At 40.2% G+C, this 23959-nt stretch overlaps 4 protein-coding genes across 4 annotated transcripts in view; 2 read left to right on the top strand and 2 right to left on the bottom strand.

Moving 5' to 3' along the window:
• Positions 1-23959, top strand: part of LOC128745208 (uncharacterized) — a 308635-nt gene that overhangs the window by 50145 nt on the left and 234531 nt on the right. The gene's annotated exons all lie outside the window — the stretch shown is intronic.
• On the bottom strand, positions 15412-16655 carry LOC128745223 (zinc finger protein 830). Its single transcript, XM_053842251.1, has 2 exons — positions 16430-16655; positions 15412-16332 (listed from the first exon to the last, which is right to left on the bottom strand). The coding sequence occupies exons 1-2, from the start codon at positions 16558-16560 to the stop codon at positions 15474-15476; spliced, it is 990 nt and encodes a 329-aa protein (XP_053698226.1). The 5' UTR covers positions 16561-16655; the 3' UTR covers positions 15412-15473.
• LOC128745227 (uncharacterized) lies at positions 18821-19976 on the bottom strand. Its single transcript, XM_053842258.1, has 3 exons — positions 19833-19976; positions 19448-19544; positions 18821-19393 (listed from the first exon to the last, which is right to left on the bottom strand). The coding sequence occupies exons 1-3, from the start codon at positions 19950-19952 to the stop codon at positions 18969-18971; spliced, it is 642 nt and encodes a 213-aa protein (XP_053698233.1). The 5' UTR covers positions 19953-19976; the 3' UTR covers positions 18821-18968.
• On the top strand, positions 20469-23368 carry LOC128745226 (uncharacterized). The gene is made up of 4 exons (XM_053842257.1): positions 20469-20852; positions 20987-21108; positions 21170-21266; positions 22857-23368. Exons 1-4 carry the CDS (start codon positions 20705-20707, stop codon positions 23147-23149), a joined length of 660 nt encoding a protein of 219 aa, XP_053698232.1. The 5' UTR covers positions 20469-20704; the 3' UTR covers positions 23150-23368.

Genomic DNA, 23959 nt, shown 5'->3' with positions numbered 1-23959 from the left:
ATATAGCATACCCACGGGTGGAAAACCTTTACACCTGTAGACCGTTAACCATTTCACCATTTCCAGCAAGCGTCTGGCACGCACAATCGATAAACATTATCTCAGTAGAAGCGATTGCGCAATCATATTGCATAATCGCTCGAAACTGGTAAACACAATTATTATTATTCTACTAAAGTGGAACGCAACAGTCGTACTTTTGTTAGGATAAAATATATTCTCACTAGAATAAATCATTTGTGAAGCTATCACAAAATATATTCTTAATGGAGATCCCTGGTGCATTGTATTCATGGAAAAACTAAACTAAAATTGAAATTAACAAAATCGTCAAAGTCAAGGTTAAAATAAAAGACCCGGCTTTTTGGGACATAAAAAAATTTGTTTATAATGCAAAGAGATAGACTGGCACAACAAGATAATACAAGTATTTGCATTAGCTTATTCTCACCCTGCCAGTTCCATGGCAAACCGGGTGAACGTAAACAGATACCTTCTTCAGCTAGATGATCAAATAGGCAGAGCCGGAGCTCAAGATTTTAACCGAAGTGGCGTGGAAATGGAAAATTAGTATTATTCATTATTGCCAGTTTTGTAGAACTTATCTGCACTGCCAAATCTGTAACTTAAACCATGAGGTTGAAAAATCTGTACACAAATGATGGTGGTCGTCGTCAGCAGCATAGAGCCGGGGTGGCTCGTGCTATTTCAAGCAGTCGTCTCCGCTCAACTCGATCTTGGGGATCTTAGGCACTCGTCGCCCACTTCCCAGAATCGTAATCGTAAGAAGTCGCAAATCACTTTCGACTGGTCAAATAACTTTAGTGGTCGAGCCATCTTGGGGTTGTTGAATGGAACCGTTTTCGTCGCACTGTCGTTCGGCATTCTTACGACGTGTCCGACCCATCACCGTAACCTACCGACTTTCACCAGATGTATGATGGGAATCTCTCCAAGTAGTGCCTGTAGCTCGTGACTCATACGCCTCCGCCACTTGCCGCTTTCAGGTTATACTCTGCCAAACAGGAGCGTAGCCAGAAAAGTTTCCTGGGGGGGGGGGAAGGGGGTGTTCCCCCAGACCGTTATTATCAAAAAAAACTCCATGAAATCGGACCTCATCAGTCTATTCGTGAGGTTGTAGGTACTGCATCTCTGGTGAAATTTTCAAAATCCTCCCACGGTGGAAATTTGAGACCTTTTAAGTGCCGTAAGTACTAAAAACAATGTCAAAACGACGAAACACTCATTGCAAACCACGTGTTAAACCACCAGTTCTCGAAAAAAATCTGTAGAAAGTGCTCTACACATTTCAGATACAACATCACATGATCTTTACAGCTGCTGGTAAGCCTAATTTGAATGTTTATAGGGCGTAAGTGCATTTTATTAAATATCCAATATGTTAAACGTATAAATTCTACTACCATTAACGTTAATCGGTTCTATATAGAAAAGAACAGTACAATTTATCAAATTTCATCTTGTAGTAGGTGTACTAGTGTCAGTGTTGACAAGTATCACCAGTTATAATCAATATTCAAAACCATAGCAATGCATGTCTGGCAGAGTGCGGATTTCTTCAGAAAAAAACACGCAATAAGTGTTGGTATTTTGTTTTAGTATAGGAAAGCACTGTCCGTATACCTTCCGCTGCCCCTCCATCACTTAGCGTCGTGAACGCGGTTTTCAAAGTAGTAGGAAAAGTAAATAAAGATCGGACTAATTTGTGGGTGAACCATAGCCATGTCAGAAATCAGAAGACACACAAAAATGAAATTCTTTTTCCTGATTGCTGGATCAATTTTATGATTAATAGCACAAATTACACAGAAATCATAAAGGCTCAGTTGCTTGACAACCCGTTACAAGAACAACACGTTTGTTTACAGCAGTTTTAGTGCGATGTTTACTACAAACGCGGTGTTTCCTTCAGATAACGTTTAATTTTGGGATAATCTATATATATAAAAATGAGCGTGAGTATGTTTGTATGTTTGTATGTTTGTATGTTCCACCATAACTCCAGAACGCCTTGATCTCCACCAAACTTGGCATGTTCCTTGATATAAGAGAATCAGCACTGGGGGGTTAACAAAAGGTGGGGGGGGGGTTCGTAACAGGGGAGGAGGTCATAACTCCGAAATACCAGGACGGTTATTCATCAAACTTGGCACAATTGTTCCTTGGCATAAGAGAATCAACACTGGGAGGTTTAACAAAAACGAGGGAGGGAGGTTCCCTGATAGGGGGGAGGATTCCTAATAGGGAGGGAGGCCATACCTTCGAAACGCCTTGACCGTTCTTTATCAAACTTGGCACACATGTTGTTTGACATCAAGGAATTAGCACGGGGGTTGACAAAGGGAGGACCATAACTCCGAAATAAAAGGGGGGGGGGGGGTTCGTAACAGGGGGAGGTCATAACTTCGAAATGCCTAGACGGTTATTCATCAAACTTGGCACACATGTTCCTTAACATAAGAGAATCAGCACTGGGGGGTTAACAAAAACGAGGGAGAGAGGTTCCCTGACAGGGGGAGGGTCCCTAATAGGGGGGAGGCCAGGGGGAAATCAGAGATCTCCACTGCTGACGGTTACCCGCCATGGCTTTTACCTGTCGCCAGAACAGGTTCTCGTCTACAGCCCGGATGTCGTTGGCTAAGCTTCGTCGTCATGAGCCTCTGGGTCTGCCTCTTCTACGCTGTCCTTGTGGATTCCAGTCGAGTGCTTCTCTGCAAACCTCGTTCGCTCCTTTCCTCAAGGTGTGTCCGATCCACTTCCACCTACGTTCACGAATTTCTGCGGCTATCGGCCGTTGATGACACCGACGATGGAGTTCCTCATTGGATATCCAGTTATCAGGCCACCAGGCACGAATGATGTATCGCAGGCACCGGTTAAAGAATACCTGCAGTTTTTGCGTTGTCTCCGCTGGGCGCTGAGACGCACCACGTTTCGCAGGCATACAGCAGTACGGATTTAACGTTTGAATTAAAGATTCGGGTTTTCGTACGTAGAGTGATCTGGTTTGAGCGCCAAATGATTGTTGAAGAAAGTAAAGCTTTATCTTTAGTATTTACGGCGCTATAAGGGTGCTACCCTGTGCACTCTTTTTGCTACCAACGGCATTGCAGCCCTACAGCTGCGTAAATATTTAAGATAAAGCTTTACTTTCTTCAGCAATATTACAGAAAATTACTAGCTCTACGAATGCCCAATACACAACTTTTGCAAATTCTGCTTCGCTGCCGTGCAGTAATCAAAAGAGCAAAATCGAAGCGAAAAGTGTATGCCAAGCCTGGGGGGAGGCCATAACTCCGAAATGCCTGGACAATTCTTTATCATACTTGCCACAAATGTTTCTTGACATTAGAATCAGCACTGGGTTGTTGACAAAAGGAGGGAATCCCTAGCAAAGGGGGGAAGAGATCTAAGTAAGTGAAAGAAGTTGCATATCCCAAGGAACAAAACGGCAGCACTTAAAAGAGCAGGTGTGGAATAAGAGTTATGTGGTAGCATCCGGTGCTGAATAAGCGAATTTGCTGAAGTACGTGTTGTTTAAACGTCATATCCCACATTTTTCCTAGCTTCTAATCAACATCTACATGTTGTTATGTAAGTGTGGAATGAGAGTCGAACAGGCATTGTGCAAACGTATCAGCAGCACAGCTAAGAGCAGGTGTGGAATACCGGTCGCTTAAAAGCTACCGTATCAGCTAAGAGCAATTGTGGAGTAAAAGTGGAATAAGAGTGGAATAAGCATTGCGCAAACGTATCAGCAGTATTACAGAAAGCACGTGTGGAATAGTAGTGGAATAAGGATGGAATAAACGTGGCGCAAACGTATCAGCAGCATTGCTGAGAGCAAGTGCAGAATAAAAGTGGAATAAATGTTGCGCAAACGAATCAGCAGCATTGCTAAGAGCAAGTGTGGAATAGTGATGGAATAAGGGTCGAATAAAAGTTGCCCAAACGCATCAGCTGCATTGCTAAGAGAAATTGTGAAATATGTGTCGATTAATCGTCGTACAAACGTATAAGTAGCACCACCAAGAGCAGGTGCGGAATAAAAAATGCTTGATGGCAACCAATAACACCAACAACTTGAATGACACTTTATACTTTACACTTTATAATTTATATAAATAAATTTATATTAAGTACACTTTATTTCTTTTTTTTACAGATTAAGAATAGAAAAAATTTGCACACATGAATCTTTGCTGGTCGTGGCAATCCTTTTATTTGTTGTTGTCTGGACGGTATGTATCTTCTCCCTCGGTGTGTCGTTATCCCTCGTCCAAGGCAACCAGCTCAGCTTGACGCTTTGCGAGTTACTCACAATAGATTTGCTCAGCGAGATGAATTGTGTCGGGCTAAAGCTGCCAGAATTGTTATGGTCGGGTGGCATAGTGGCGATACCACCAGTGCTGGTAGCGCCGTAATCGCTTGACCAGCTCCCGCTGCCGGTGTGCGAAAACCCCACTTCTTCTCGTGTCATCCACTGCTGCTGTTTTTTGGATGAAAAAAACTAAATCCGACACGATGACAAATATACGTACACAGACAGCGAGCAGCGACTTAAAGTAGCGATAAACTCAGGAAGCAGTACTATCTGCGTAAACTAATGACGGGGTGACAAAAGTACTATACCTCTGCGGTACTAGCACGAACCACTTCTGCTGTTAACTAATCACATCACTACTAACTAACTGAACAATCGCACACAATGTTCGCAGCTAGCCGAAAGTTCTTAATTTCCAGTTTCCAGTGAATTTCACTCAGTAGCACCGCTCACCGTCGTCAATATTCAAGAGAAAAAAAAACCTTTGCGTTGTGAGTGTGTTATGTTGCTGGTCTTGCTGGTGGTACAAGCGAAATACTTTAGCACAAATAGTTTATTAAATGTTTAACATGTGCAGAATAAATACTTCTAAAGCAATCTTGTACAGCAGATGCCAAACACGATTTAAGAAACTACTCTTCAGCGCTTAAATGTATTTTAACCCATTTTTGTTCCACGCTTGACAAACTTAAACTGGTAAATCCACATCGGCCAAAAACTCGGCGCCTGTCATATGTCAGATTACCTCAGATGTGTTCGTCGATGGCTTCCGACCGTCAGGATGTAAGTTCGAATCCGGATGAATGAAAAAAGTATAATGGCAGGCTTGATAAATTTTGAGTCAACCAACGATTTCCTTACTAATAAGTTTCTCATTAAATTATAAAAATACGAATACAAAAGTGAACATGAAAATAACGAAACCCACAAAATAAAATAAAAGTACTTCCTGCCTATTTTATTCTTTTTGCTTGTCTAAATGTTGAACTGCTGTGGAATAAACGTAGCTTCAGTACCATTAGCAGCAGTTTAATAAATATATCTATGCGTACTAAATAAACGTTTTACTATACGTTGCATAACAGTCATACAAACGCATCTTCCACGCCCATATTCAGCACTGTGCAGTCCTGTGCTTCTCCAAAACCAACTGTATAAGCATTGAACAGAGGTGTTTAGATATACTTTAAAAGCAGCTATACAGCATGTGCTGAATAAAAGCTGTCGGTGAAACGTTTAATAAGCAAAAATTGTTCCTTGGGATCGCTTGCATTTAAAACGATTGCAGTTGTGCAACTGACTTTGCGAAAAGAGGGGGGTTCTACCGATATGGTAAATAAACCTTTGTGTCCTTTCCATTACAGCGATTTTCATTGAGCAAACCGATGCATAATTAGCCATATGACTGGGAAGGAACTGACATGTAGGGACGTGGCAGGAACGTGAGTATAAATGTATGTTCTACCATAGATCCGGAACTTCTGGACTGTTCTTCATCAAGCGTAGTTTGTCAACCACATGTTTTTGGCATGATTCTTTTATGCCGGGGGGTTGACAAAAGAGGGAGACGTTCTCTTACCAGGGGAGAGAAAGGTTCTAATGGGTGAATGGGTGCGTTTCTCATGCATTTGAAATGATAGCAGTTGTACAAGTTGTTTTATTTCTGAAAGGGGGAATAGGGTGGCCATCAAAAAGAGGGAGGTTCAAAACCATAAAAAAGGCTTTATGTCGATTTATAGGGATTACCGAGAAAAAGACAGATTTACAAGTGGTTGTGGGGCAACGTGAAAGGAACTGACAAAGGGAGTATACATATTCAAATGAAAAAAAAAGGTTTTGTTTCTTGCATTATGAGAATTTTCGTTACAAAAATAGATGTACAAGTGACTGAGTGACTAAGGGGCCCCGAGTGAAGTCGGGCAATCAGCTAGTATTTCCTATTAATAAAGTACTATATAGTTCGTAATGTAGTGAATTGTATGTTTTTATACATTTATCACACCACCTCGTCACGTTACGACACTAAATACGTAAACTCATCCACAACTTCTGTTCGTTGCCGTCAACGGTGCCTGCTTTGGGGTAAAGTTCCTGGCTATGATGTCAAAGTCATCTGCAAAGCCTAGGCTTGGCTACCCTCTGTTGAAAATCATGCCTCTCGTTTCGATATCTGCTCGTCGGATCACCCCATCAACAGCGATGTTGAACAGCATGCAGAATAAGCCGTCACCTTGTCTCAACCATCGGCACGCCTCAAAGGGACTCGAGAGTGTCCCAGAAATGCACACGAAACACATCAATCGATCCAATGTAGATCTGATCAGTCGTGTCAACTTATCCAGAAATCCGTTTTCATGCATCATCTGCCATAGCTGGTCTCGATCGACTGTATCGTATGCTGCTTTGAAATCAATTAAGATGTGATGCGTGGTTCCCAACATTTCTGCAAGACTTGTCGGATGGTATAAATTTGATCCGTAGCTGCCCGAACCCCCATGAAGCCTGCCTGATGATTCCCTGTGAAATCTTGTCCTATCGGAGATAGGACTCCTCGGAAGCAGGTAATGGTTCATTCAGTGTTCGCGCGTTGTTCCCGGCAGATGGCGGGTTATCTAACTTCCTGATGATCAGTCGAGGACGGCTTTAACGTATCTGATATACGATTGACAGTTTCGAGAGCACGTGCACTGCTAGAAGGTGATGGTCAGAGTCAATATCCGCACCCCTATGGAACGTATGTTCGTGATTGTAGAGAAGAACCGGTCATCTATGAGAACGTGGGCAATATGTTTCACTGTACATTGGTCAAGTGATCTCCAGGTGATTTTGCGGATATCTAATCCTCGGGAAGCTGCGAAGTTTATACATCGTTGGCTGTTATGGTTCGTGTCCCCTCCCTGTCGGTACACGATCTTAGTTTCCACCGGGATTGGTTACCCGATCTCTGCTGAGGTTGCTCGTATTCTGGCTAGTACCACGGGGAGGTAGGGATAGGTGTTGCTAGATAAGAGGCTACGTTTCACTATGGGGTCTATGTTGCGCATTATCCAGTCATTCACCAACGAGCGATGGTATAGGCGTTGAAGATTTACGTTCCCGACATAAAAAATAACAGAAACTCTATCTATTTTTTGTTTATTTTTGTTCATAAAAGGATTACATTAGATTAGGACTTTATTAAAAAAATTAAAACTGTAAAGTTACATACAATAAATTCAAAACGACCTAGAACTTTCAAATTTAATTCCAAGCGTTTCTATTTTTCTCTTTCTCATTCCAGAGCGCGCTGGCGTGAAAACCGTACTATCTTCAATACCCCGAACCCCCGGCTGATGAACGTTTCGCTGCTACGGGAGAACAAGCTCCTGCACGGTCAGGAGCGTCGCGGTTCACGAATGTCCGTACGGCTTCCTTCGCGGCAGCCGAGCATGGCCTCGCTACGTCCCCACTCGCCGAACGCATCGATAGGTAAGCTAGGTCTGTATACGGGAAACCGATTCCCCTTGCTCTCTACAACCGTTAGCCGTTTGTTGACTCGTTGTTTAGCGTTGGTTGTACACTACTTCGTGTTGCTGTCTCTACCTATCCTACTAGATTTGCGTGGTACTGCCACCGTATCGCTGATCGTCAGCAACGGTTGACTAGCGTGTCACGGTCACAAAAGTTCGAAGGCATTTATTGCATGCAAGATAACTAGAAGCTGCTTTTCGATGTTCCACGAACCGTGCAACGCTAGCTGAATCTTACATACGAATGGTTTGACGTTGGGTTTGACACTTGGTTTGGAAGCCTACTTAGTTATTACACTGAAACTTAGTTTTGTTGATCCATAGAGTGTTTGTAGCACCAGTTGTAATTTCAGTTCAGTCCATTGTGTCGGAGAAAATATTGATTAACTATTGTTTTGTGCTGTTATACCTACACGTCTACAGGAAGTAAACTACCTAACGGCGAAAATCCGACCTCGACACACACAGTGGCTGCCGAGATACCCGTCGGTCGGAGGACGAGGGATGACCAATGAGGCCAGTATAGTGCACTTTCCTAACAAGTTCTTCGTTCTGCCTCGAATCCACTCTAACGAATCCCGGCTTTTTCTCTGAGTATTATAGTGAAACTGAAACACGTAATCTATCCAGTGCTCTCTGTGTGTTCTACTCTTTCTATGTAGTACTAGATTAAGACTCAGCTAGCGTGTTACTCTTGGTGGGTTGCTTTTAGTAGCTGCTTTAGCGTTATATTTTCACCAAGACCAAACCTGGTGTAATCAATCTACAGTAGAGCGAGGTTTTCCCGTTCGATGGTTAAATGTGCACTTAATCTAGTACCACAAAACTAATCTTTTTTTTTCATATATCCGCTTCTGTCTTTTCCTTCTTTGCTGTATTTATTTTCCAAATCGCAATCCTACAGCAGGCTCCCGCCGTGGCTCACGAGGTAGCAGTAATGCTTCGATGCGCTCCAACCGCAGCCAGCATGCCAAGGACAACGGAGCGGCCCATACCGGAACGGCGCATCAAAACGAAAGTGTCACTGTGGAAATTTCGGAGATTAGATCCTAAGCTCCTGGACAACGTAAATTGATCAGTTACTACACTACTACTACCATTACTACTAGAAACACTACAAACTTTGTCGCGACTCGCTAGGGACCATTTAATACTAAATCCATTTCGAAAATGCCATCCTTACTGCTAATGAACCAGAAAAAATCTTTTACCACTTGTCTAAAGGACACCGTACCAACAAAGTGATCTTTAACGAAGTGAGAAATTCTAATTACGAACTCCTTAAAACGTTGCTTATTAATAGAAAACAATACCGACAAAGAGAAATCCTTTTCCGCGAAACTCGAACGAACAGTCAACCTGCAAAAAAAACTAGAAACAAGCGCTATTTCTATAGGTGATTTCTCTATAGCCTCTTCCGAAACGTAACTTGTAAAACTATATGATAAATACAACATGAAACCCACATATATGTGAGTGGGATCGTAGGAAGTAGGCGCCGACAGGCGCTTAGAATCAATGTCATATCGTAGTGTCAAAACGAATGAATTTAAAAGCGAAGGAATCAAAAACAAATTATTCCTTTTTCAGCATAATTAGTAGTTTCACGATAACACCGTAGAATCGTAGTGGAGTACTAGAATGGACCATAATCATGCCACATTTTGCATGAATAATCTTGAATAACGATAACGAGAGAAGAAAAACCACACATAAAAATAAACTAAAAATAAATTGTTTGGGTTTTATTTCAGCGTTTGAAGAAAGTTTACGCATAACAATAAGCTTGTCAGTTAAGCAGAGAGAGTTTAGTGTTAAATAATTTAGCATTTCGAATCTGTAGCCACCAATATATACCAATATGAACGAGTTTAGTAGCCATCCATAATGCATAATAGATTAGAGTCTAGTTTTTTTCCATTTGATGGAACCAAATTCGCTTTAGTGTGCTAACATATTTTCTCCTTACTTTCATGCGCTAGATAAATAACAGAAAAAACAGTAGCATAAGTATCGCGCAACTCGAAATGACAATCCATCATGCTGAGAAGCAAAACCATATAATTCACCTTGCTAATCGAGAGGAGCAGTTTTCGTTGAATCATTGGCAGTATCTGGAGAGAAAAGTGAAAAAAGAAGAGAAAACACAAATAATTAACTACTACTTGAAGACAGATTAGTACGAACTTGAAGTAGTGTACGTAGCAGAAGCTTCGAATAAATTAGTAAACGTTAAGAAAATTACACCAGATTTAAATGAATTGAAAAAAAACGAATATGGCGTCACAAATGCCCACACGGCTGAAACGCAGGCTGAGGATGAAACAAAACTTAACCAACAACGGCACCCTGTTTTTACTTCTACCCATAAAAAAATTTAAATGAAACTATTCTAGGTGATAACAAATTATATAAAGGTTTGTAAAAAACAAAAAGGCAACCAGATATTCAAAACCTGAAAATGACTGCTTTACACGTAGTGAAAGAATAGCAAAACGCAGCAAAAAAATATTACTAGTGCTTCAATGTTCAAATATTTCTCTTTAAGAACGAATTTTTATACAAATAAGAAATACCTACGTTATAAGGTTTTCTAATTTATTGCAAGTTTTGAATGGGCTTTCGTTACCATTATTCTGCGACCGAGAGGTGAATCTGCTCTGTCTGCTATATGGAGTGCATGTGATATAACCGTACATTTATATAAAAAAAAGTAATTTTTCATCATAATTCACAGTATAATTTCTCGACCGTTTAGGAACTGATGTTGAATTGAGAAGCGCGAGCTTACGATCAAGCCGTCGCGAAACCGGAGCGCCATCTTTGAAATGTTTCTTTCGAAATAGGGGAAGATTTCGGAGGAAAGATTTCTCATTTTGCTGTGACCGGTCAACATCCTCTGTCCTGAATCCATTAAAACCATTCGTATATTAACTCTTAACTCACGGTTGACTTTATGAAACATTGACAGCACAGTTAGCGCAAGCATTTGCGAAAGAGCTTATTCAGTCCCCATACCCAGCTTCTGTTCACAAGTATTTTGCCGATTAAATGTATCGTTTGTATCCTCGTAGAATTAATAATCCTAAAGAAAACAAGACCAGAAATAATTCGCTTTAAAACTAATAATATTTAGCAGTACTAAATAGAACGATAAAAATAAAAAGCTTCGAGAAAATATCTAGCAGTAGAAAAAGAAAAGACAAAACAAAAACTAGACCTAGAATTTCTAATTTCTACCGGGTGTATTAAAAGAATAGAAACACACACACAAAGAAAATTAGTTTTGTTTCCAACAATGGAAACAAAATCATGATCACTATTTGAATGTTGAACCGCCCTGAATAAATTTCATTCCTTCTCTTGTTTCAAAAGTATATTATTAATCAACTAAGAATTCCTACTGCGATTTATGATTACATCTGGCAACGCCCAATAAGCGAAGCGAATAGCATAAGAGTTAATCTTTAATCTGACAGAAAAAAAACAAGAACATGAATCAGCTAACTTTTAAAGAGAAATTTAGAGATACCGTTAAACACAAAATAAGATCAAACCCAAAGCAAAAAAGGAGCTTAAAACGTTAAAATTTTGAAATTTGGGGAAGAATTTCAAAATTGGCACGTTTGGCTCTATGACAAAAGAATAGTAATATTAAAAAAAACAGCACAAGATAAACTAGCATAGCGTATTGTTAGTGTAAAGTGAACTAGACACTAACACACAAACACATTCACTCATATGTAGAACGATTGATTCAGCAGCACATACAAAGTTGATCATTTGAACAATTTTACGCATATTCAAGTAAATGTAGAAAGGCATATTAGAGGATAACAAATACAAATTCGATTGCGAAACAAGTGGAGGCGAACACAAGAAGCTCTTATTTACTATAAGAAATATTACTTAATAAATGCGCTATCGAACTATTTTCTACGATTATATTGCAAAAAAACTAACAAAAAATTTGAAATCTTAAGACTATTCATGTTCTATCTTCAATTTATAACGAAAATATGGTTAAAAATACAAAAAAACACGCACTTCTAAAATTTATTTTATATTTTTGAACGAAATCGAAGCATCAAAACAAACGAACAGTCAGAATGGGTAAAACATGACGGAAAACATAAGCGCGGATGGATACTGCTTATAGTGTAGAAAAGAAAATACTGAACAACAGAAAAAAGATCGTATATTCATCAGCGCATGAAATAAACCAAAAAAAAAGTATATATACATACTATAGCTAAGATGTATCACTTTACAGAACCTAAAACTTTTATTAAAAACATATTTACTTTACATAAACTAACTCAAACGCGGTCGTCGTTGTGCCTGACTTTTGTATTATGCCGAAATGTTTTTTTCCCCTCAACTGGTTCTCAATCTTTATCACGCTTTCCACGCGCGAACCTGGACACAACCCTCCCGGGTTCACCATCCCGCCCCGGACGGAGTTACTATGGAAACGTCCGTGATTGTTTACTCTTCGAGTAAACATTGTAAACAATGTAAACATTGTTTAGTTTACGCAGTTCGCGGATTAGATTGAACGGATGCGAAGTGTTGTGGTGTGTGGCCATAATTTCCTGAAAGCACCGGATCAATGGGACATTATAATTCTTGGAATGGTACAAAACAGACCCTCCAGTACACTTACAGGCAAACATTGACTTCCTATTGGTTGAACTGTGGCACAGTTTGCTCTCGAACAGCGTATCGACTTGTTAAACAACTTTCCATTGCGTATTTGATCGTTCTTCCCGACGTTGGGGTAAACTACAAAGCTTGTACGAAGCCACAAACTATTAAACTGCACTCCTGTTCAATTAGGTATGTATATCTTCAGCTGTGCCCACTGTCCACTAGCCGCTGTGATATGTACGTGCTACACGAACAAGGTTTAGGCAACAATTTATTTGGATCATTAGAACAGGTGTATGTAGTGGTAAATAAAGAGTGCTAATGCACCGTAATTAAGAACTTATGTTACAGCTTCCCTTTTTTGATAACCGGTGCTTATTCATAGACGAAGTCACTCAGACGTCTCATGCGAACGGCGCGTCCGCTTCTCGTAAACGTCGGTCCATCAATATTTGCTGCCTGATTCGATTGATGATTTGCTGGTAAGTATGTCTGCTTCATTGGATTCAATTTTTTCTTCTGTCGGTCCAGGGTTATTGTTTTGAAGAGGAGGATCTGTATCCTTCTGTGTATCTGCGACCTTTAGCTGCTTTAATATCACGAATACATCCTCAAAACGGGTCCTTCTGACAATTGAACTTTGAAAGATCTTGGTTGTTCGAGTTCCTTGAGTACCGTTACTCTTTCCCATAAACGTGAATTGTTCTTCTGTATGACGACTTCCTGGCCCGTTCTGAATGTCGCCGGAGTAGCTGATCCCTGACCACTGTACATCTTTTGCTTCTCTCGTTCTTGATGCAGATTCTGTGAAACCTCATCAACCAGTCGCGGCTGCAGTGATTCGGCGGTAGCTGAAATGTTTGGCCGTAAGGTACGGCTCATGAGCCTCAAACTTGGTGATAGTAATTTGGAATCTCTTGGCTTATTTCTCATGTGAAAGTAGCGCCATTTGAACATCAGAACGATCCTCCGTGCACTTTTTTAGCAAGGCTTTGGCAGTTTGAACGAAACGCTCTGCAAGACCATTACTTCTCGGGAAGTGAGAGCTAGACGTGACATGATTGAATGACCAGCATTTGCTAAAGTCGGCGAACTCTTTGGACGAATATTGGGGTCCGTTATCAGTGTATAATATTCTAGGGATCCCAAAGTTAGCGAACCATTTTTTCATTTGTTCTATGGTTTGGTTGCTTTCATTTGGTTGTTTTAGAGGATGTGTGATCCAGCTTAACGAAATCGAAATATCCGGAGTAACTGTCAGCAATTAGCAGATATTCGTGTCCTTGAAAGTGGAAAAAATCTGATCCCACGATTTCGAAAGGTAAGGAAGGTATTTCGTTACTTAAAATTTCGTATTTCTGGTTAGATTTTTGATACTTATCGCATATTGGACTTGTCTGCACCATGTTCTGAATGTCATTGGACATGCCTATCCAAAACAATAGCTCCTTAGCTCTCATTGTGCATCCCTGAATGCCTGTATGGCCCAAGTGTATAATTTTTAGCATTTTTGGACGTAAGACAGCTGGAACCACTAGTTGATGAGATCAAAATATCAACCCTTCATACACTGCAAATTCATCCCTTTTTCTTCTGGCCAACCTTGCATAATTATCTCTGACAGTTTCCTTAACTCGGAATCTCGAACACTCTTCCATAAATTCAATTTTCGCCTTTTTAGACATTTGCAGAACTATGTAAACTTCTAGTTCATGAAATGAATTGGGTTCTTCTATATTATCGACATCACGACTCAAAATATCGGCAAGAGGAATGTCTGAACCTTTTTTGACGAATTGTATTTGATTGAGGGATCGTATTGTTTCACGTCAAGCAAGATTCTTTTAGGCGAGAAGGGGTTCTGTCAAGAATTTTCCATATTTTCCTCTATTGGTGTTTAGGCGTGATTTAAGCGGTTTAGCTACTGCTCCTTGAGCCAGCGTAACTTTAATTTCGACTGTCTCCATCGTCAATCAAGTTTTTTATCCATCTGCAATTTTACATATTATTATCGGTCATAAACCGCGCGCGAGTTCGGTTTTCTGACACCATGTAAACCCGATTTCACGGATCGGCAACGCAGACCATATTTTTGTGGGTTCAAGGCATTCTTCAATGAAATACAAATACTGCATTTTACGCCTTGTTAATGCTCCACAAATACCGAGCAAATGTTCCGAGGTTTTGCATACAATCTATGTACTTTCCAACAAAGCTAGAGGTATCATATTGAAAAATAAGGACAGCAATTGATACAGAAATATTGGCGCAATCGATTAATTCTATCCCAAACAGATTAAAGACCGGTCTTCAAGAATGTAGGTGGTCCTACAAGGTAGTAATTAAGCGAGAAATTACAATGCTCAAATTGAAGACGATCGCAATGGGGGTCTATCATATTTCAATCATACTTCTATGATACTGCAAGTAAAATTAGGGTCAGTCAAGCAGACGGAGGTCGGACATTTCTGCTATCTAATGAAGCGTTGATCTCATGATTCTCATGGCCCAAACAGAATGCTGCGTCATTGCGTCCGTCAGCGTTATTCGCATGGGTTTACTGTCAAATTGACGCTAACGGATGCGTTGACGAAGCATTCTGTATGGGACTTTAGTTCAGAAACTTTCAATGTAATCTTTACTAAGTAGAAAAGTGACTTCAAAGACTGATTTTTTATCACACCGGAACGCCGTTCAGTTGAAGCTAAATTCGACTGAAACGGAAGCGACCACGTTTAAGGTCGAAACACGCCAATCGGTTCCCTGAATAGAATTTGTTGACCCAATTAAGAAGAAATTAAATTCTACGTATCAATGAAAATACGTAATACTAATTCTAGTGACTAGTGAGCAGCTTTCAAGGCCCCTCTTGTCTATCCAATACAAAATACATGTTTAAACAAGGTTCACTAACAGTGTATTAACGTTATATTTACGTACTGAATATAGTTTTTAACATTAAATATAAGTTATTTGAACGATTTTTTCGCCCTCCAGTCGGGAAACTCATCGAAATCCGTATCATCCACTTCATCGTCGCTGTCCTGTTGTTTCTCCTTTTTGACCTGTACCATTTTTTCGCCAGCTTCCAGAGCCGACGCAGTTTGGTTTCGCACCTGCTCCTTCTTTTTCTCCAGACTCAATACCCGTGACCAGTTTCGGATTTGTTCGTCGATTTCACCGATTTGTCGCTCCACCGTTGACTCCTCTTGTTCCTCACTGATAATAGCCATCGATTCCGTGGTAGCTTCTTTGATTTCCTTCTGGAACCGTTCCCATTCCTCGTCGTTGGGGTTTTTGTACTCGATGTTTCGTGCCTTAGCGTCTGCCTTGGGATCGTCGAAGAAACCTTCCGGAAGTTTTTCCTCGTCCGTCGGTGGTTCGTTTGAGGGCGCTTCGTGTTCCTCTGCTTCATCTTTTTGTCCACTTCCTACCGGTAGACGTATGTTTACTAGATTCTTTTTGATTGTACTGCCGGCATCGAAAAAATCTGGTGGAAGACCGTTTGTTTCAGCGAGCTTTTGCTGCTGATCGGAGTTTTTGAGGATTCCTTTTAACTTTTTCGCACCGACCTCTCGACCCGTTGTTGGTGAAGATGGTCTTTTAAATGTAGAAACCGGCAATTGTTCGACTGCGGGCTGTTTTTGTACAACTGGCGGCTGTGTTTGCTGGGCTGAAGCTGTAGCAGTGGTAGTCTTTTCCTTCAGTTTCTTCGCCTGCTCGATATTTTCCTTGTGCTGTTTTGAATTAATATGGACCTTCCAGACGGCTTCCGAGCGAACCACGGATCGGCACAAGGCACAAGTAAGCTGACCTGCTTCGTTATATGTGAATATTGGAAAATACAGTTAAGGAAAACAGTTGGTGTGAATTTGAAAACAAAAGCTGTCTACAAAGATGGTTTTTTATTATTGCAAAAGGATATCTTGCCAGTGGTGAATCAATTTTTTGGCTGGGCGCTTCGGTCTGTTGTTTTGCGGCCTTCGTTTCACTCATAATACGCCGCAAATCCTGCTGCGTATATTTTTTCTTCGCTAACTTGAATGCTGCCGACATTGTTGTGGTTTTCACTTTCTGTTATTGTTTGATTGAGGCTCTGAGCATTCGCAAAATAATCCGAGAATCAGGAAGAAATCCCGCACAAATCTACAAACTATAAGCCTATTAATGTTTGTTTACGTTTTGTGGATTGTGGGAGTGACGTTTCCATGTTTTCCCTTTTCCTGACGTTTGCATATTATTTTCCCTTTTCCTTGACGTTATAAAACATCGCATGACGCTGATGCATCATGGATGCAGCCAAGCAAGCAGCGATGCCAGAGAAACTGCAGAAATCAAAACGACCAAAACCTTGACCAAAACCATCAAAGAAGCAGTCAAATTGGCGTTGGCAGCAGTAAAAGAGATTTCGTGCTGCTCGAACTTACAGAAAATTATGCAGGAACTGTCAATGTGTATACGTGATTGACGACAAAAGCAAAAATACTTCTCTCTCTTCTTTTCTCAGACAAAACCCTAAATAATATCAGCAACACCATCATCGTAAATCTCGCGTTTCGCGTAACTTTTCAAAACGTCCAATCTAACATTGAGAGATTTGCTAATGCCCTTCTCTTATACGATTGTCATAGCAACAAAAACGCCTTTTAACGAATTCAACACAAAATTTCTTAAGGATTAGCTAGCCAATGATACCAGCTACCGCCTACCGGTTCTTGCAATGCAAAGGAACCTTGAAAGGAACATTTCCAGCTCAAATCACAGAAAAAAGCCATTTTTGCCTATTTTAATTAAATTTTACTAATATGTTGGATACCACGCAAAGATTAATTTTCCAACAACCATAATTTTTTTCATCAATGGAAATTTAGTTTAATAAAAAAAATGAATCTTTGCTTTTTTTTCCTGTATGGACTCATCACTGCGACCAGTATGGTTAGATCTATTGTGATATCGCCCGGGTGTTTGTTGTATAACCCGCACTGCATTTATTTTGGCTATAGTCGCTATTGAGTGAGCGATATGCTTATTGAATTTTATGCGTGCTTGTGTGTAATTTGAGTACCCTTCCTTCAATGCTTTTTCTCTACTTTACCCACCTCGTTCCACATGACAGCGCTGTCCCCAATTATAGCCATCCCTGGAACAGCTAACCAGTGCATTGAACTATAAGGGTCTCATTTTTGCACTGTCAATAGGCCATAACGGGATAACATAGAATTTAGCACGAAGGAAGGGTGGTGCTGGTGAGGGGCCTGGGAATAAACCCATGCTAAAGTCACTTTGCCATCGAATGGCCTGATTCTACTAAGATTCGAACCCATGACCATTCGCTTGTCAAAGCAGACTCGCTAACCTTGCGGCTACAGAGCCCCCCGAATTTTTGCTTGGTATCCAAAGCAAAGCAAAGCCTAGGTGCTACATTCCGTTATCAAAACTTGACCTTCTGTTTTTATACGATAGACTTCGCAGCCAGCTGTTAGAGTACAGGACAATTGCAGGGTCAGTTGCTACGATCCTATTGACTCTAACAGCCTCTCCCAATCGAGATTCGAACATACAAAGATTGGCTTATTAGACCCGCATCATACCTCGACGCCAGCTGGGAGGCTTGGTATCCATATCAGCAAAATTTCATTCCAATCAAAAATAGTCGATACAAACCGTTTTGCTAATAGTTGAGTTGGAAATGCTAAGATGCATTTCAGGCATTAGTTTTCAGAAGGTCACATATGCCATGCAAAAGGGCTAATTATGCAACCTGAAAACTGAAGCCAGATTCCCCGTATAAGCTCATAACAGAACAGAAGCGAGAAAACCAAGTGAGGGTTGGACTTTGCTGGGCTGCATCGGCTGGGTGCATTTATAATTTTCTGTTATTCGATTAATTGAATCAATCGAATGATCAATGGACATCTCTACTTAGACATTTGACAGTATGCTCTGTCGTGACTCGGTCGTTTTTCGAATAATTTAGGTTTTTGATTGAGACTGTTGAGGTGGTAGTCTGACAGATCCGTTACGTATTATACTTTGCTTCTGAAATTTACAGTGACTACCCAATTCATATCTGCAGTTTTATTGGTTTTATTACATCCAATAGCTTACCAAACATATGTTCTCAATTCTAACATAATTAAAATCTGAATTTACATAGTTCAGATAACAATTTAAAAGTAAGTTTAGGTGTCCAGCAGACTACCACCCAGCATAACAGCATAACCGATAAACGTTAAGATTAGGGCACCTCAGCCGCAGAAGATTAAATAAAAATATTCAATTTCAAACTCTTATAAAAATAATTTTCATACCACTGAATATGTATTTTGGGTGTACTTAACCTAACGCTTACATTCACTAATGGAACTGGTTCTCAATAAAACCGCATTGTAGGATTCATGTAGAGAACATTACGCAACTCATTTATTGATAAACTTTCACGATTGCCATTGTTCGCCACTGTTTCACTCTGTCGTACAGGTTCCGTTGATTAGAGCACCAGATCCTGGAGCACATTTGCTGGCAGCCAGGAACAGTACCGTTCCTTCCTTGGTCAGCACCGTCTGTTCGCCAATAGTCCTGTAGTCACCCCGCTGGGATGTAGCGCGAATCAGATCGATCGGAGCGTGCGAGATGCAGCCCAGTTGGAGGGTCGTTTCGTTGACCCCGATTACGAACCGAATGCGTTGAATAGTCGGACAAAGTCCGTTATTATTTTTATTTAGCATGACGCAGCTTCCGTTGAACGGAATTTCCTTTCCTTTGCAGGTATTCTTGGTACATTGTGGCAGTTTGGCTCCTGGCCGGATTTCCACGTATTCACCGTCCGCGCAGTAAGCTTGCGTAAACAGCGGAAAGCAACCGCGCGATGCCGGATGGTAAACGTGACCTAGATTGTAGGGTGTTGGTTATTGAATCGTATTGAAATTAAGCATTGAATTACCAGGTCGACAGTCACAGACCCAATCGTCACTCTGATCTCCTGGGTAGAGTATTTCATTTTCTCCACAGTGATTTGGTATATATATCGGGGTGCGGTTCTGTCAATGAATGCGCAAAAATCGAAAAGAAATCATTTTTTATTTTGTCAGCGTTTCTGTTAGTTAAATACAACCTAAACATCTAGAAAACAACGGTTATATGGTTATCACGTACGCTAGATTTGCTTGACCTTCTCAGTTTCATCATCAACGCTTCATAATGATTATAGTAAATAAGAAACAAAGCAGTGTACGATCAAATCTCATAAAAAATAATAACCGGTATCATCGCGTTACTATTGCCGCTATGAATGTTCTTTAAGAGATGATCAACGATCATACACTTACGTTTTTGTTTAGTCGGTTGGGGTTTTCTTCTGGGTCTTCCTTAAATCCAAAAAGATCAGCTCCTACAGCGGCCGAAACCGCAACGGCAACAATTAATAGCAAAACCTCCTTTCTGTTCATCTTTAAAATAGGCACTACTACAGTTTGCTAAAGATGATCCCTGACCGTGAGACGGTAAGCAAAAACAAGGTGGTTTTCACGATCTTCAATGAGAGAAGTAAAATGCGTAACTCTTGTGTTGCTCTCACGCTCTTCTCATTATCACTCAGCCGGAGAGTGAAGATAACCCAACGAACTTTTACTGTTATAGGGTTGCCACGATCCATGAATACTCATAAAAATCTGTCCAAACCGCAAATTTATTTTAATTTTTGGTATTTTCATACACTTCAAGATTCTCTATCTTCATTATAGAAATAATAATAAAACTTCATGTGCGCCTTAACGAACGGCGCCGGTCTATTTGAACGAACTCCGAACTCAGAAACGGAGTAGTTTTACGTTAATAATACCGGATTACTAACTTATTCATAAACAATTCTCACTCTCCACAGTCGTAAAAAGTCGGTTCAATTGATAACGTCGCTTCGGCTAGTATAAACGATTCGATGATCAAGTTTAGTCAACATCCTAGTCAGTAGATTCGTAGCGCTTGCTTTAAAAAGGTTCGTTCTTGTTGCGCGCCGCGATCTTCAATACTGTAACTGTACGCTGTAGATCTCTCTTTCTCATTCCCGCTCTCTTCGAGCAATAGCAACCGGTCAATCTGATCAAGTTAGGTAGGTTTGGTACGAAGCGCGGCGAGCAAGTTTTACAATTAAACTCCGCTGGGAAAAACCCAAACTGCTCAGTCTCTGTCGTCGCACTGCAAAATGCTGCAACATAACATAGCACCAAAAATCTACTACATAATGCGGTTTAAAAGAAGCCTAACAGTGATCGCTTGTCTTGTTATCAACTTCTGTTTGGTTTCGTCGATTCCACAGGCTCAGATTAATCGTCAGAATCCAACGAACCAATGTAAGTATCAAGAAAACTGAGATAATGTAACATCAAGGAAACTAATTTTTAAGTTTGCATTTCTATCATGCAAACCTTAAAACTGGTTTTCTTGGGCTTTGTGGGAGATGATTGGAATTATCGTGCACTTCCAGTGTCTTCTGCTCGGGCTCATCCAGCGTACAAAGATGGACAGCGTGAACCGCCGGACGGAGTTTCAGAGCTGTTCGGTTTTCCAGCTGATCCGTCAATGATCGAGTCAATGCGCAATGCTAGAGTAAGTTCACGCACACTATTCTGTAGGGCCCAATTTCCGAAGTGACGTAAATTCGTTTCAGAACCGAACCCCCGTTTACATTCCCAACAAGTGCCTTGAAAATGAAATCCTCTATCCGGGCGATCAAGAAAGCGATTGGGTCTGCGACTGTAAGCCAAGTAAGTGCAAATATTTTTACAAGTTCGATTAAGTATACTGTGCGTTGCGACCGACAAAACAATTCACAAACACTCTGTCAGTGCACATCCATTTTTCCATAGTATTATAATCAAGGGTATTTCCGTGTGAATTACTCAGCATCGGTGAAACCACCCAATATTTTTGTTCAGCTCTGCCATGATAAGAATTATAGTAGCGGTGGTGAGAATTTTGTTGAATCTCAAAGCGTGAGGTTGGACTGTGAGTTTATTTTTTTAAAAATGGGATGATAGCTTTCGCAAACTCGAAACTCAACCACCGTGACCCCTTGATTCTATTAATTTGGTTTTGCTTAGATTTGGTTGTTTCTGCTAATCTATACTATATTTACCTTATCTAAAACCTAGTGGGGTTGCACGTAGGAACGATTGCAGCTTTCCACCCAGAACTAAATCATTTGATTGCTATCATACAACAATGATACATGTAGTATTTCGAGAGTTTTCACGTACCTTTTACGCTACATAGAGCCAACTTTCAACAACCAGTACATAAGAACACATTAGTTATCGAATAATATTGGCTTAAGGAGGGTCCATAAAAAGTGCTTAATTTATTATATGATGATTATGCATAGTGCCTTGATAAAAAATTCCGAAGCCAGGAAGAAAAAAGAAGAAAATATTTTTGTTTTCACCGAGGTTTTCACGCAAGTTTTGACAATTCGACATGGGCTTTCGTGTAAGTGCGAACAGGTTTAAAAATCTCTTTTACTTACGTAGTTGCGAATTTTGCGACAACAATGCTTTCGCAGGGTCGCTTGAGACATCAATTTTGATTTGATCTCAAAAGAATATCGATCCAAACTTTCAAACGCAAGGAAACGCAAGGCACCTTATCAAACTCGTTTAGGTTGACATGAGGGGGAATAATTTGTGGCCGGTTGAACTGAACAGTGATATACTGTCAGTGTTTTTCAGAAATAGAAACGAATGAAATCACAGCTATAGTCGTCCCAGACTTGGGAAGTAAAAATACTCTGGCACGTGATTGGTAGGTTAATTAATTATGACGAAGCTTGACGTTTAAGCTTTTATCACTAGTGAATATTTAAAAATGAATTGTTTTCACTAAAACGTTCAATTCATAGAAAAATTTCTGACCGACTGATATAAATAACTTTTGAATTAGCTTAGAAATAACCGCGCTCGAAGCCTATCATCTTTCCAGTACGTGCTAATTTTTTGATTTTTTGGAATGACCCCCTATCTTCGCTATACCTTTCAGTGTGGCTGGTGCCAAACTGTAAGTTTAGACAAAAAATTGAACCTGACCCTGGCGTTAGAGTCGTCAAATCAGGAGCCCCTAAGTCAAGGTGTAACTCCGTGCCGACGGCTGGAAGGGTGAAAACATGCCAGTCGCAAACGGAGTGCTTTTGGGTGTTTTGCGGGTACGGTCGATCTTTGTTTTCTCTAGCGTTTCGTGCGAACACCAAGATTGAAAAAATCCTTATAGTTGAGTCCATTATTCAGGTTTTGTAACTGGTAACACAGTTTGAAACAGCATTTCCACACATTTTCTGATAATATATCTTTTTCTTTTCGGTTTAGCGTACGTCTATCATCCACCAACTCGCAAATGCTATGAAATGTACACACAAGGGTATTGCGAAAATGGTTTCATGATCTACCTGGCTCAAGGCGCAAAGAAACCGGAATGCATCCGCAACGACTGCTACAGGCCTGATCCGAAAATATCCTGGGTAATGTACAATGGAACTTGTGTTCAGTTGAATGAGTACCACCGTGGTTGTGACGTAGGCAAGCTGAAACAGTTTGTTGGAGTGAACGAGACTACACACGAGCTTGATTGTATGAATATCACTGGTGTAAAAATGAATTGATCAAGTGTCGTATTCAAGAAAATATTATAAACTACTGTGGCAATTTGATTATTTCGTAATGCAAATACTTTCAACCCGAATACTGTATTAGATGTAAGGTTAATTGTATTTGTGGTGTCATATCAGACTCAGTGAATACGCGTACTTTCAGTAAGTAAAAATAATCAATTTATAAAACGTTTTTGACTGAAGATAAGTTCTTAATAAAATGTTGGCATGATACACGAATTTAAATTAAATTTAGTTGTTGATTTCACAGTCATTCCTATTACGTAAAGCGCACCTGAAACAACTTAAGCCAAATAAACCAAATAAATGGGGGCTCTATACTGCCGGTGAAAGCATAACTGCCCCATGTTACCTTTTGTCATTTTCGACATTTTGTTGTCTAACGTTATAGTTATATGAAGATAAAATTAACAAAAGGGCGAATGTCGCAAGCGTAAACAAACCGAGTGAGGGTTGATTTTCCTATGCTGGCCCAGCAAAAAATAACTCTCACCCGTTTTGTTTACATTCGCCCTTTCGTTAATTCTATCTAGATATATATATATTTATAATATGAATCGAAAACATGGTTGACTGAAGTTTTTGGAGCGTCTTAGTAGAATAAGAAACCTAAAATTAAAAAAGAAGAAAACTTATCCAATTTAATTCTACTATTTAGATTTTATTCACGACAGATACGTATTTCGCCTACGACTTGCAGGCTTCCTCAGTGTCTTCGAAGTTCGAAAACAGACTTTTGAACTGAACTTTTGAATAACTTTTGAATTAGCTTAGAAATAACCGCGCTCGAAGCCTATCATC

The sequence above is a fragment of the Sabethes cyaneus genome, chromosome 1 (assembly GCF_943734655.1).
Source record: "Sabethes cyaneus chromosome 1, idSabCyanKW18_F2, whole genome shotgun sequence".
NCBI lineage: Eukaryota > Metazoa > Arthropoda > Insecta > Diptera > Culicidae > Sabethes > Sabethes cyaneus.
Note: the sequence above shows the minus strand (reverse complement) of the source record. Positions and strands in the feature narration are given on the sequence as shown.